This window comes from Stegodyphus dumicola, chromosome X2, assembly GCF_044657685.1.
Source record: "Stegodyphus dumicola isolate Sdum_Otavi_A_Nest chromosome X2, ASM4465768v1".
Taxonomy (NCBI): Eukaryota; Metazoa; Arthropoda; class Arachnida; order Araneae; family Eresidae; genus Stegodyphus; species Stegodyphus dumicola.
Window position 1 is genome coordinate 54,789,119 of NC_140781.1, and position 16,299 is coordinate 54,805,417.

Below are 16,299 nucleotides of genomic sequence, written 5' to 3' on the forward strand. Positions count from 1 at the left end.
ATTGAAGCATTATTCAATAGTACTATTTCAAGATAACATAGGCCCACCAGCGGCCGAGCGGTAAAGTCGCTGAACACTGGTAGTTCGGTTCGAATCCCGCGAACGGGCTGGCTGCATGGGTGTTTTCGTGGTTTTCCCCATGTGTAACGTGTATACGAGCCAGTTTCCCTTAGAAAGTCCTCCACGAAAGGCATCCCTCCTCTTAGGCAGATAGCCCTAGTGTGCTTTGCCATAATTAAATACACACACACACACACACACACTTTCAAGATAACATAATTTTACATTAAACCGACCACATAGGATGAAACAGCATCGCTTTTATTAAAGTTTGAGAAAATTTATTATTTCTTGATTATTTAGTTTAAAAAATATTTTTTTTTTAATTCTTTTAGGTGCTTTCAAAGAAAATCGGGCCACCAGAGAGGTACCTTGCAATATTATTGAACATATTATAAAAGACTGGTTGAAAAGTGTTTCATTTAGAGAAAAGTATCATAAACAAAAAGGAAACAGAAGGAAGTTTGTAAACAATGGAATAAAAAATTTGTGTGTTAGCTTGTACGAAAATACTGTAATTAAAGTTATTAATTGTTCAGTTTGTTTCCTAACTTTCATGAAGACTTGGATTGGTAGAGGATACTTAGCTTAAGCAAATATTGTATCTTATACATTGTATTACTGAATATGAAAATAATTAGTTCATTGAATTTGAATGTTTGATTCTAGAAGAGAAATTTATTACATGAATATGCAATATAGAAATTAATTTCATTACATTTCCTTTAATACTTTTAATTTTGCTTTAAAATTTTATGAAATAATATAAAACTATCAGTTTATAGATTTTGGGAATTTAATGCATTCCTAGTAGCTGAATTAAATTAAAACCTTTTGCAATAAATGCTTCAAATTTTAAATTATGACAATAATTATATTTTAACTGAAAATTGCTTGTTAAGAACCTTATCCATTGACTGGACCATCCACTGAACTAATTTTATAAATCAAATTTATGGCAAAATAATGAATTTGTGAAAGATATATGTCATTTTATTTGTTTAATAACTTTCAAAATACGCCTTCTAACTTTATAAAAAAATTACATGGACAGAAGTAATTTTAACAGAGAACTGTTTAGTACAGTTAAATTGCTTGTAAACAGAACACAAGAAAAAATATTTATTTTTAAAATTTGCATACATTTAAATGCAAACTTTTAAATTTATTTTAATGACAAGAAATATCCAAGCATTCACTTTAAATTCCCATCATCCTGATGCTTTCAGTCTACTGCAATGACAAAAACTCTAGACAGCAGTAGTCTCATATAAAGTTTAAGTACAGTTATTAAACTGGCATATCAGAGCTTATTAGTGTTGAAAGAAAACAATTTGTTTTTAATTTACTGCAAAAAAAGTACCGAGGATTATATTTAATAAGAAATAATTATTTCGTCCAGAATATAATACAGTCTCCCATTAAAATAGTTTGGTGTATATGATCACATGAATAAGGTTTCAGAATTTTGAAAATTGCAATGATTCTGGCCATATATTAAAAATCGTGATTTGCAGTCTGATTCCTTTTCCTTCCAGTAAGAACAATAACTTAATTTGTTGGTTAATTTATTAAAATTAAAATACATTTCTATCATTAGAACTGTAACAAATCTTGTTTTTATATGTAGTTAATAAGAATGGTGTGTAAAACTTCTATGGGAATATAAGGTCTAGATAATATTGCATTGGAGGAATTGCATGTAAATGTAGAGAAAAAGTGTAAAGTTTCATTAATAAATGGCATGTATGTAATGAACTAAGAGAATAGAAATAAATAATAGAATTTGAATTTTGATGCACATATAAAGCATAACATATATTTGTAAATGTAACATTTTAGGCTCAACTCTTCAAACAGATAATGTCTTTTCCAGAAAATTGCAGTGTTCTCTTCCGTTAAAGAAATGTAAATTATCGTATGAATTCACTATTTGGAAACTAAGTTTCGCATTAGACGCAAGTATTACAAACACAAATATTTCATGTACTGTTGTCTTTCAGAGTCTGTACATATAGACTGGATTCAGAACGTTCTAGTTAGACGTAACTCAAAACGTTCTAGTTAAACGTGATTCGGAACGTTCTTTGCATGTTATACAGAAGTGTTAACAGTACAAGCATTTGACGTGGTATTGCTCGTCATAAACCTTTAATCTATAGACGACAGTCAGAACGTCTGCCCAAACGTTAAGAGAACGTTCTGCTAGCACGTTATAGAAACTTTCAAAGAACGTTCTAGGAACGTTATATAAAATTATTACTAGTACCACATTTTGACGTTCTATTGTCCATTAATGAACTACATCTTACAGACGTAATTCAGAACGTTTTGCCTGAACGTTAAAGAAACGTTCTGCTAGAACGTTAAAGAAACGTTCTGCTAGAACGTTGAAGGAACGTTCTCTTAAAAGGTAACGGAGCTTCCATATAACGTTCAAGGGACGTTTTATAAAATTGTTAGTAACACCATTTTTTGACGTTCTACTACCCGTTATTGAACTGTAACATACTGACGTTATTCACCACGTTCTGCCTGAACGTTAAAGGAACGTTCTGTTAGAACGTTAGAAGAACATTCATAGAACGTTATAAAAAAGTGATAGTAGTACCACTTTTGACGTACTACTGTCCGTTATTGAACTTCAATACATAGACGTGGTTCAGAACGTTCAGGTAAAACGTGTCAAAAACGTTGTACTAGAACGTTAATGACACGTTGCATGAAAGTGTTACAAACACAAGTATTTGACGTGTTATTGCCCGTCTTAGAACTGTAACATGTAGACGGCATTTTGAACGTTCCCGACACGTTTGTGAAGCACTTGCTCTGAACGTTCTTGTGCTAGTTGGGTTAGCATTACTAGCATACTACGCAATCAAAATCTTCTTCAATATGGGTCTAATCACGCATCTACAGTGTTCCGTCTTTTCCTTGTGCTTTTATTATGTCATATATATATATATATAAGGTGCGGCAGCCTTCATAGTAGGATATTAAAAACACACCATAAGGCAGTAACTGTAATTTATTTATTACCGCTTATGTCAATTAATAGTTAAAGGTATGCCATTTACTAATGTGTAAGTCATTGTCCATTGCGTGGATTACGTTTTTCAAATGATGCCCCCTCTGCGCAACACATTCATCTAGGCGGCGTTGGAAGCTTGCCATAAGTCGGCGTAACGTATTCCCTGGGACATTGCCGACGGCAGTTCGGATGCGATCCTTCAACTCAGGAATGGTGACACAACGTGTTCGGAAAACTTCTTACTTCAGGTGCCCCAAAGTCTGCACATGAAAGATCAAGTGAGCGAGGCGGCTAGGAAATGTCACCAAAACGGGAAATTACTCTACCTGGAAATGTCTGTCGCAATGGTCCGTCCATCTGGAACTTTCCATAATGTCCGAAGTTGAAATGTTGCCGAAATAGACGCTGGGTAGCAGAACAGAGTAGTTATTTTTGAAATAACTTTCAACAGCAAAGACACGATGCTGTGCACTCCACCGATCCATATCACTGTCACACTCGAAGTGGCAGCTCATGAAATGCTACTCGAAATGGCTACACGAATGAGGCACGAGCTGGCGCACATTCATGCAATACGTCATTGTACTACACAAGTCAAATTACGTTATGAACGCTGCCGGACCCTATATATTTTTTGCAATATACATATCTGTTTGAAATTCCTTTTCCTAACTTTTATAAATACCACGCTTTTCTTAGTTACGCAAATTTTGGAAGACTATAAGATTTACTAAGGTCCTACCATGGGTTTTGTATAAATAATCATGTTTACAAATGCATTAGTTTCAAAGAACTTTCTTCTACTTTTAAAATGCTTTGAAGCGTTCTTATTAAATGCTGTAAACAGCAGTTCCATGTTTTACATGTATTTCTTTGGATTAATATATATGCATGTTGCACAATTTCTTTTAACATGGATTTATCTTTTTTACACAACTTAGTAACATAATTTAAACTCATTTACGTTAATTCTAAATAATTTAGTCTATTTTTTTAAATAACAATGAAAATAATTAAATTAGCTCATTATTATTTAGCGTTCCATCTTGTGGTATATATTACAATATTTCAGAATGATATACGCATACAAACATTTCTTTTGACTACATGCAACAGCGCCCTGATTTCATGTGTCTCACTTTTGCTAATAATCTTACATCTTCAGTCTTCGCTGAAGGCCCTCTTCATGAATTTTCGCTTGAATACTTCTAGAACACCTAAATTTTGAATGATACCTCTGGTTCAGTCCAAGAGAAATATGACAGCTGGTAGAGATCAAGACAAAAAGAAAGAGGATAGAGTTAATACCCCTATCTGCTTGTGTTTCGGATTATGTGCTCTTTAGAGATCTCTATGTTAGCACACTTTCTAAAGCAGTTTGAGAAACTCCGAAATATAAGATCCGCTATTCTAAGACTTTTTGCCGTATAGCCTAAGGAAGAATTGACATTTTGACATTAAATAGACTGAAGACTATAGAATACGATGGCCTTATACCTGAAGAATAAACATTGAATTTGAATTCTTTCGTAAATGTTTGAATAAATCGCTAGAAAATGGCACCTGTTTTTAATTCATGTTAGTTATTTCTAGACGAAAATTGGTTTATATTTTATTTTAAAGGATATATACTAAATAAAAAGTAAGAAAATGCATTATGAGTGCTGTATATTGAATATCAGAGAGAATAATTTAATAAACGAATAGCATATTAGTTTAAAAAGCAAAGTTTTTAATGAAATATTTATTTGCTTACCATACTAAAGTCATCGACTCTGTGAATATTTAAAATGTGCATTGACATAAATACTTCAACAGGAGAGCCTGAAAATAAATTAATTTGCTAATTTCAGGGCATACAACAGCAACAGTGTGTCACAAAATATTTTGAATAACATCATGAAATATTTACTTAGTAGTGAAATGACTTTTAATAAGCAGAGTTTTGCATAACTAACCTGCTGTTTAAAATTAAGAGAATTTTCATATTTTGCCGATTATCTCCAGATCAGATGAACAGATTTTAACGACTTTCGGTATAAACATAGGTTGATATAATATACAAAATATACTCTACTGCACCCAGGGCATGTATATATGATCATGCGTAAGACTTATGGGCACAACAAGGTCTAAACCAAAGTTCGCAATATCGAACAATAATGAAGGTTATTAGAGGGAATGGAACCATTTACCAGTAATACAGTTGTCTCAACATGATTTTATATTGGAAATGAGACAGTTCGTGGTACCTCTGGCAGTCGTTTATACTTTTGTAGAAATGCTGCTTTTAGGTACCTGTAGGTTTTCTGGACGGAAATGTGAGTCGCCATTCCTCTTCCAAAACTGATTTAAGAATGCTGTATAATGTTTAAGTCTAGAAATCTAGCTGGCCAATTTACCCAGCTTATATCCCCACTTTACAGAAAATCAACCATTGTTGTTGTCCATAAAAATCCGTTGTTGTTCCTAAAAATGAACTAAGCGGCAATTGCATCCTCAGATAAACCCATTACAAAGATTTTCGTTCAACAAATACTATTGTAGAAATACTCCACAAGCTCCCATATTCTCAGTGCAAATTTCGAAAGAGGTGCTATCTCAGAAGTTCGCCTGATCCATAAATAAACATAAAGCAGAAGAGTTGGTTTGGTTTATTTGAGTATAGCAAATCACTCGAGCACTATCACTAGGGAAGGGACGGTTTCGTGGAGGACTTTCTAAGGAAAACTGTCTCGTATACATGTTACACATAGGGAAAACAACGAAAACGCCCCTGCTGCCGGCCGAAAGCAGGAAAGTATTATTACACATGGCAGGTGACGAAGTGCGGGGAAACCTAGTAGCTAACAAAGAGTATTATTACACTACTAAAATCGCTGCGAAAGAGCCACCTCTGACAGAAATGGAAATAGGAAAGCTAATAAGAGCACTGACACTAAAAAGGGTACTTGGCACAAACAGCGTTGACAATTGCATTATTTATGCAGTTTATGACATATTTCAATATCTTCTTTTTACATTCTTCCCATCATGTGAAAGAACCAAAAGTTTCTCACTAGTTACAAAAAAATGGTAGAAATTGCTCTCATCTTTAAGAAGAATAAAATTCCTTTAGTCTCATCCCCGTATCGTCCAATATCTTTGCCCCAAGTCAAGTAGAAAATCTTAAAAACAAACAATAATGTTAAGTCTCAATTAATTCTCGTATTAAAACGAAGTCTTCTAAATTATCAACTATTCGGATTCGGAGCTAGGTACTTAGTGCGTTAGATCTTCTTAACACGCTAATCAGTAATGCTTTGGAGCTAAAAGAAGCACGATTATCACATCTAGATGTAAAGAAAGAGTTTTTGATTCTTTCTGGTGGACAGACTAATAAGATTGAAACTCCCCAAATCTCTACAGGAACTTATTTGAAGCTATTTAAGTAATGGGCAGGAGCAACTCACTAAAATTGTAGGCATATAATCAAAGAATGTCAAAGAAGAAGGCCACAGAGCTGCTGTCCATACTATACGTGGTTCCATACTATGAAACATTGATTGTGATGTAATAATGTCCATACTCACTAACTATGAAGAAATTCAAATATTAGTATAGGTAGACTATTTCCTAATACTAACGAGAGTAAAAGACAGAAGGGTATAAGAGGGACATGCTCACAATGCTGTGCACTCTATGATGATTTGGACAAAAGAACATAAATTAACTGTCTTATATATTAAGACAGGAGCTATAATTATTTACCCCGACAAGTGTCAAGACAGAGCTGCCCCTTGTAAAAACCTATATGGGGACAATATATAAGCTGTTCGAGAGATAACTTATTCAAGCGTCTTGATCGATGACTACACGACCTGGCTTCCTCAAATGAAAAAAAAATCAAAGAAATGTTAAATGCATTGTCATTTCGACGTTAAGAAATGCGGCATCCAACTGAGAAAATCCTAACAGTTGTTCAGAACGTGGTATCGGACAGAGACAAAAATAATCGGTTTCATAGAGTTTCACTTAAGGCTCAAAAATTAAAAAGGTCGTGGAAAACTGTCTTCTTCTAAGATAACAACCTTTTCTATACAATACTTAGTATAGAACATATCGTCATACACCAACAAGCGACATCACTGTCTATTTAGGCTCCCACAACTTCTCCTAACGACTCAAAAAAGGCTGCTGTCCTCAAGATATTACGGCTAAAGCGTACAACTGTAATTGGAGAAGGCGTTATAAATAATGACTACGCAGAGAGTGATTCACAACTTCCTTGTCGACAGCAGACTCTCAGTATCTTCTTGCAGCAACAAGTCAATATGCACAGATGGGTCAAAAGAAGATAGTATATTCTCTAGACAGCAGTGTAATTATCCCCTTGTGCACTGACTACGCAATTAAAACTTCACCTTCCACCTCGGACCCACATTACCAGTAGACTGAAAACTTGCCTATACTTAGATCCTATGTCAAGTCTGCTAATTATACAAAGTGAATGACGCTGAAATCCTCTAATGAAATAAATAAAAACAAACTGCTGTCAGGAATGCCTGCAAATCCGCGAACCTCATTACACTTATTTCCCACTCACACTGTTATAGTGAAAACCAAAACTGTAGACGAAACAGCTAAACGAGTATCAATAGTCTCAGATTCTTAAGAGTTATAATTTTGCTGCCTAATTCATTACTCAGGAAGTAAATTTCCCTGTTTTTAATTTTAAAATGACAGCAGAGCTGGGCTTATTGCAATGCTGGCTCTAGAATCAATAAATGTTTCACGAATTTGAAAAAGGAAGATCACCCTTTATGCAGTTCTGTGCAAAACGTGGCCCGTTCGCCACTTATCTCCGCCGCAACAGAAAACATCAGCGACGGTGAATAAATGCTATTGATCCGGATCCCTATGTTTTTGAATTTGTGTATCCCATTAATGATCATCAGAGAAAATCAGCATTGAACAATTTCAGCTCGTGGACTAATAATATGGTTAATAATAAAAATGCTCAGAACTGCACTGAGCTGTCATAAAAACACCAAATCAACCGAATAAAGAGTTAAGCTCCGCCTTGCACTTCAGTGTATATTTATGTAAAATCTTCTCTAAGACTCAGAAGTATGATGTTTATATATTTCTGCATATCTTATAATATGTATATAATCTCATAATTTCACGCACTATGTTTGCCTGGTTATGTATTGTAGGTTTTCATTTCTTCTTCATTTTCAGTTCATTCAGCAAATTTTACATCTTCTCTTAAGGATCATCTATCTCTGAGTAAAATAAGTAATAGTTTTATAGTGTATTTTTAATCCAAACGGAATTATATCCATTCAGAATTTTACCACAATTAACAGTGTGGTACGTGAAGAGTGTGGTATGTGATAACTATGTATGTTTTGTTGACTAACTAGTGACTTCCAGACTCTGATTTTATTTTCTGTGCATCAGGATATTCCCCAACTTGTACATTTTTTCCTTTTTGGAGGCAGATAACTTTGTTTGTAGACTGATCATGAATTGTTGATATGGACATTATCTGGAACATCTGTCTAGCCAGACAAAAAGAACAGCAGAGCAAAGTTCACTGACAAAGTAGGACTTTTTCAGATTTTGCTAAAATGCGCACAGGAGTTGGCTAAAATTGAGCAGGAATCTTTTTTTATCTTTACAGTAACGTGAGTTTCATATATCTACCATAGAGGAATTTCATACCTCTTGCATCTAAGAGGGAGAATATCAGGAAGACCTGAAGCAGATTTCATGATTATATGAGCACCAATTTTTGTTGAATTCTTAGAAGTCCATATAAAATACAAGATAATTTTTTAAACAACTTCTCTGATATATAAACCCGTAGCGGCCTATCTGCTGAAACAATGAATGAAAATAAAATTTCAGATGTTTTTATTTGAAGCTATGCGTTTGAGATTGCGATAATTTAAAACAATAGAGCTTTCACAGTTATGGTTATAGTGAAACAATTTCGAAACCATTTTTTTCCTTCGCAAATTGATCCGATCGTTTGCAAAGAAGAGCACTGTGAAGGACCAAAGACAACACAAGAAAGAGAGGGAAAATTCTTTTATTGAAATTACAAGTTTTCAACGCGTGTGAAGTTTCAAGATCGAGTCATCTTCCGTAACTTTGCAGTTTCGTGTCTACCGCAATCCACCGACATCACTCTGATGGATTTCTGGTTCGGGAGTTATCCGAAATCTAAGGTATACACGTCAAATTCACGAGATTTGTCAGAATTGAAAGATTCTATGGGAAGAGAAGTTATACAGGTTCCTTCTGCGATGTAACATTCGTCATTGTTGTCAACAATATCCCGCATGCAATGTGTTATTGTCTGCGAAGGTAGGCACGTTGGAAACTTGTAATTCTAATTAGAGTATTTTCCAATAAAATTTCATATCGGTTAGTTGAGAGGATAGACCGCTAGGGGTTCTTATATCAAGGAAGTTTTTTATGACCACCCTGCAGAAGCAAAATAGTTTAAGAATGCCGGAAGTTGGAAACTGCCAGTTCAAGGGAATAAACTATACTACTGAATTCCGTTCATGCTAAATTTTAAAAAAACGCTTCAAAGACTAGGTCTAGAATAGCAAAAAATTTCATTTCAAAATTGACCGTTTTTACAATTTGAAATATTATGTTTTTTCTTACAGGTCTGTCTGCTAAAAAACAAAGTGCACAGAAATACTAATGCCATCATATGTTTTGTGTAATACATTAAAATATGATGAAATATGTATCAAGAATTATAATGATCGTATTACGCGCAGACATAAACTAATCTACGAATGAAAAATTTATATAAAAGATGCCACTATTCTCACACATAGCACTGCTTATGCGAATTTTGATGAACTCATTTACACTAGTTATAATGAAAATGTTTAAGACAAATACTTCGGTTCACTCTTCATATATGTTAACTGCATGTATAATCGAATGATTTCCCATTACCTGTTTCCATATTTCAATAATTTGTGTCTTAGTAGTCGAAATTATTTATTTCTTTTTAATTGTAAATCATGAACATAATTCTGTTCTGATACGTTAAGAGATACATATAATCATACTTCGACAGAGCTTCCTTTCGCACTATGCATTCATTGTTGCAAGAGGCCAAGCATTCAAATAAGCTCTATAGTGACAGGACCCTGAACCTCAAATCCTCACTTCCTTCCTTAGGTCAAATGTGAAACATGAATGTCTTCTCCCAACCGCGTGCGTAGAATATTTCACACTTTATTACACTCTGAGGAGGTCCTCGTTAAGTCTGTATTATTTAATTTGACTTTCACATGGTATGTTTAGCCGGAAGAGCGCTCATTAACGCCTCTTTTATATTCTTTATTTATTTGCTTAATAAAATGTAACAGAGAACGCTGTTACATTTTAGCATCCTTGAACTGATCTTTAGCTTCGTTGGAAAACTGCGATTATTTAACCTACCTGTAGTGAGATATTTCTGCCCAAAAGTTACGGTTTTTAATCTCAAAAACACTAGATTATGAAAGAAATATTAGTGAGGACTGCAAAATTTTGAATTATTATTAAATATGTATTTCTTGTTTTGGTTAGCTGGTTACATTATTCAATATGTAACTAATTAATTTTACTGCATTTATAAATGTTGGTCATTTTTTAAAACATAACTGCTTTAAGTTTAGTTTCATCTTAGGTTTTCTATTCTTTTTTACTTTCGTTGTTATTTGTCAAATTATGAGCATAATATCTTTGCGAGAAAATGAAATAAAAAATTTTTTTTCTATTTTAAAAATGATGTTTCGCGTAGCAGGAGAAAACATCCCTTCTCCGTCTTTTACACATGCAGAGTTCATTATGAGCTTACGTGTGCATTCATTTTACTTGTAAACTTTGTCTCTCTTTTCTTGAGTATGTTTCTGTTTAGTAACAGCATTCTCTGTTGTTAATGTAAATCTTTACATAGCCTCTCATAATATTATAGTTAGTAAAAAAATTGTCCCATTGAGAAACTCTGCTATTACCTGTCCAATTTAACGTGAAATTCATTAATCACAATTCACAATCATTAATCACAATTAATCACAAGTTTTATTAGTGTAAAATAATGCAATTTCATTACTTGTAAGTTTAATATTATGTTAAATATTTTTCCCTGAATGCCTAAATTGTACGAACTATTTCTGGAGATAGAAAACTGTTTTACAACGAACAACTGAAGGGTCAAACTGCGCACAATCACCGTCATCGCTCTATTAAATTTGACAAAGGTATTATCATAATGGGCAGCAAATATCAGGAACGACGGTCTTTAAAAATCCAAGAATAAATTTTTGAGAAGTTTCAATAACCTCTCGTAATGTAAATTAATTTTATAGAATTGAAAAGTGTCTATAATTACCAAATGGAAATACTCAGTTAAGAAAGTTATCATTACCTATCCTATTCTCAGAATAATATTTAATATTTCGCCTTCAAAACGTTTTAAACTTCTTTCCTATTAATGTGTAAAGTCATTCTTGGCAAAATAAGATTCATAGACACGAATATGGTTCGAAAACCGCCATGCGAGAAAACAAAAATGAATCTTGAAAACAGACTTTGATAAGTTTTGCTACTGAGTCACATAATAAGTTAACATTAACCGTTAAGAAAAACGTAGTTATTTTTCACGTGCCTCATGAATAATCGATTCTTAAAGTGCTAATATACGAGAAAGCATAAGAAGTTTTAAAATTCAACCAGTCTCTTTCTGATTAACAGTTAAACAATTCAAAAACAATAAATGCTTAATAGTTTATATCTTTATTTTGGCGCATAATCCATTCATTTAAACTTAATGTTCTCTTTTTATAATTTAAAATATTTTTTAATGCTTCGAAATTTTCAATAACAAATTCTTCTTTGAAGTATCTGCCCGTAATCTGAAATTTTTAAATTAGATGTTTTTCCTTTTTTAAAAATAAAATTCTCCAAATAATACTTTAGATTCTCTGAATTCTGTTAATTAATAGATAAATGAATATTGTAATTTTTTTTCAAAGGAAACAGAGTGCTGTTTAGTTTTCAGTATCAATACCGAATGCAATGCAAAAATAAATCATCTTAGGATACTTTCAAAATAAAGATATTAGAGAAAAGGATTTCCATAAATATGAGGTATTGTTCTTAATTTCAAAGAAGAAGCATTTATCCTCTGTTAAGATAAAACAGATGAAACGAAATTAACTCTACTAACTTCAGAAAACGGCCCTCATAGATGTGTAATTTAGAACTCCCAGTTTCTTTAATTTTTTCAAAACTTTCCTGTAAAAATGGCCCTTTAGTCCATACCATTGGACACGAACTAGTTAGGAGAGCTGATATTTTTTTCTCAACTGAGACTTTATGGACAGAGAAATTTAAAGGAAAATCGATAGTGTACTTTGCAAAGGAAATTATTAAAATTGAATAATGCACATTCCTCATCTTTTCAGTTGTTTGATTTATAGGCTATAATAGTATCTCACATAACAGCCTCAAACAGCAGCTCTAATATTAGAAATAAAAAGAAAATTAGAAAGAAATATCCTTTTTACTTGAGTAGAATATATCCAACAATCAAAAAGCTTGATGCATTCTACGCAAATTGTTATTATTGTTATGCTGTTTCTGCCTTCAGTTGATAAGGTATTGATGACTAAGTTTCAAAGGACTTTAAGCAAAAAAAACATTCTCTAAGGATTTGTCTAAGATACAGACTTAATTGTCCGCTAAATAGTGCAACAGTAAGTAAGAAAATAAAAATTGGAATAAACTTTGCTCTGATCTGTTTTCAGACAATCGCTGCGCTATGCAATGAAATTCTGTATTCATATCAGTATACGGCAAATTTAGTATCATTAAATATTTAAGAAAAAAAGAGTTATTATTTATATGATTCCTTGAGTTGCACTTACTTTCTTAGCATTGAACTATATAGCTCAATGTATGTAGTAATATATATTACTTATAGGAAGAAATGTATATAATGCGCAAATTTTCTGAAAGGTTACGTTCACTAGAGTTGTTTCCAGTTTAATGGTAATGTGACATATTTAACGGTAGCATACTTAACTTACAATAGATAATTAATTTTTAGTTAACAGGTAAAATATTAATCGAAATCACAATTTTGTGGAATATAAATCCTGCAGAAAATTGCATTATTTAATGAAGTATGAGCAATTTACATAGTTTATGTGTATTATTACCTTGCTAATGTGTGTTGGTAGTTGCAAATTAAGAGCTATAAAATTGCAAATAAAAGTTTTTACTCTTCAAACATTAGTGATTCACTGAGCAGTAGTAATATGTCCCTTTTGTATTTTTTAAAAAGCCATCCTTTGAATTCTGTGTGAGAAAGCTAAAAATAATACTCAAAAATTAATAACACGTTTCGAATTTTCATGCTGCTATGTAATTATTCTCGAAACCGATATTTAAATTATTTATACTCTATATTATACATTCTTACAATATTGTCACTGTTAAAACTCAAAGCAAATGTATATATGGTATGAAAACTTGTCATCTAATGCTCTATTCATTCTCAAAAATTTGGATACGGACAGTCTTTCAAAATAACTCAACACAGTATATACAACGATCAGAATTCCTTATGCTTCTAATGATTTTATAAAACTAAGATAAGCTGTTTAATCTCCTGGAAGACGAAAATGTGTTTGAGAGATTTTTCAAGTTGTAACTTAACAATTTATTGTCCTCTATCTATCCGGAAATTTAATTATGCAATGCATTGTGGATTCATAATTAATTTAGCCCACCAGCGGCCGAGCGGTTAAGTCGCTGAACACTGGTAGTTCGGTCCGAGGTTCGAATTTCGCGAACGGGCTGGCTGCATGGATGTTTTCGTGGTTTTCCCCATGTGTAACGTGTATACGAGCCAGTTTCCCTTAGGCAGATAGCCCTAGTGTGCTTTGCCATAATTAAATACACCACCACACCATCATAATTAATTTAATTTAGTGAGAAAACTTTACATAAGATTCAAGAACGTTCAAATTTAGAATTGAATTTTATTTTAGTTTAAAAGAGTGCTCTATACTCGCTTTCAAAATTCTCAGCTGTGTCCATTTTAATGAGATTCAAAAACTTTAATTTAGAATTGAATTTCATTTTAGCTTTAAAACTGAATGCTTTGTACTCGCTCTCAGAATTTTGAGCTGTGTCCATTTTAAATCAACAAAAAGAGATTATTATTCAGTTGGGCTATAAAGTTAAATTATAAGTTTTTTTAAATGTCTGTATTTGTCTATCCAGTAACACTTTTGAAATATGCCTACCCTTTCCGAAATATACATACCATTTTGGCCTAAGGAGGAAGTAGCATTTTAATTCCCATTTAAGGATTGGTTGCTCTATTCCAGTAATTAACCCTATATATTAAAACATTAAGGTGTTTTTTGGACTGGTTTAGAACAAAGTTACTCAGTTTAAACTTACCAGAGTACTGTTGAATGGGTTCTTAATCTCTAACACCTCGGTTAATTCAACCAGCTCTGACAGAAATTCTTCCAGCAGAAAAGATTACTATGTAGCTTTGTAAATGCCTACTGATAGTGTAGAGTCATTAGAATTTTATGAAGCTGGAGACTTGAAAAATGAGCAATGCCCTCACCAGAACTCGAACCTGGACCTCTTGGATCCGTGCCGAGTGGGCTACCGTTACACCATGAAAGCATACGGAAAGGAGGTAGATAATATCTTATGTACTCCCTTTTTAAAGGGCGACGGGGGATTAGAGAACACAGTCGCCAAATCCTCGGGGTGACGAATAATCATCACCAACTTTTTTAGTTCGGGCTCCGCTATAGAGTCATTAGGATTAAGAAGAGGATTAGGATTAGGAAGAAATGAAAAATGAACAATGCCCTCGAACCTGGACCTCTAAAATATGCGCCGAGTGTGCTACCGTTACACCACAAAGGCATGCTGGAAGGCAGGCTGTGCTGTAGCAATTAGCGCTACTGTAGATTTAAACATTTAGATTCCTTATGGGTTATTGATTTCTGTTTAGAGAAAGTTTTCTGTTCTGAGAGAAAGTTTAGCCAGTTTAAACTTTCTAAAGTATCAGTAAGTGCAAAGTTTCTTAGTCTCTCACAGCTTAGTTTATTCAACTAACTCTGACAGAAATTCTTCCAGCAAAAGCCATTAATTCCACGCGTTATTATCTCGTAATGCTAAGTGAGTGTATGTGCAGTAAATTTTAGACTTGAAAACGTGCACTAATTTCTTTTGAACTTAATATCTCATTACGAAATTGGATTACGGTCAGCGCATCTATTGAAGCAACAGAGAGTTTTTATTTAATACTAAATGCTGTGTTTTTTAGGCCTGTAGCATATTATTTTCACATAGTTAAATGCTGGTTTTATAATTATCAAAATTTCTGTAAGCTGTGTTTCATCGCTGTCTTGAGGGATTATAACATTGTCAGCCATGCTGATACAATAACTACTTTGCGTGTGCATTTTATAAATTATGTTCCATGTATGTAGTAATCTCTTTGGCTTACCGTAAATAGTACTTTTGCTAGCGTTCTCATGTTATCATTCTATATGATTCGATTAATTAGCTCATTTAACCACATAAAGTGTTCGGACAATTTTTAATAACATCAAAAATGTTTATACTTACAATAAAATAAAATATCTCTAAGGGATATTTTATTTGATTGTAAGTATAGTCTCTTTGTTTATGTCATTCACGAGCAGTCTAGGTTTTCCAGATACTTGTTTGTAATTTGTAATTAGCATATTTCATTTTACTGCAATTATTTCAGCTAGGGACGCAGTTTCTATTTCCCCTTTGAATAACTCTATTTATATATAATTTCAATCAGTTTGTTACCTATCATAATAGTTACAAAAAGCTTAGCCCCATCTTAAACTTACTAAGCCTTCCTACATTTAACACTTTGCACCATAGTAATTAATAGCCAACTTTGTCTGCCAAACTAATTTACTGCTAACTAACTAAGTACTAGGCAAAAACTAACTTTTCAGTTTCTGTATATCTTGGCATCTGTTCTCCACCTTGCAGGTGAAACTACTGTTTGACACCAAGCCATAGCCGAGCAGCCATTCCAGAGAGGCCAGCAAATATTTTGCTTTGTGTTTCCGTCTAATTAATATAGCTACAATATAATGAGTTCTATTACTGTTCTTACAGTA

At 33.1% G+C, this 16,299-nt stretch overlaps 1 protein-coding gene across 2 annotated transcripts in view; it reads right to left on the reverse strand.

Annotated features, from left to right (window-relative positions):
- Nucleotides 1-16,299, reverse strand: part of LOC118198438 (glutamate-gated chloride channel-like) — an 89,525-nt gene that overhangs the window by 58,901 nt on the left and 14,325 nt on the right. The window contains exon 4 of one of the 2 annotated variants that reach the window (XM_085809958.1): nucleotides 4,848-4,915. The exons of the other annotated variant lie outside the window; for it this stretch is intronic. Within the exon in view, the coding sequence (XP_085666084.1) occupies nucleotides 4,848-4,915 (68 nt within the window). The remainder of the gene's footprint in view (nucleotides 1-4,847; nucleotides 4,916-16,299) is intronic. 2 annotated transcript variants of the gene reach the window in all.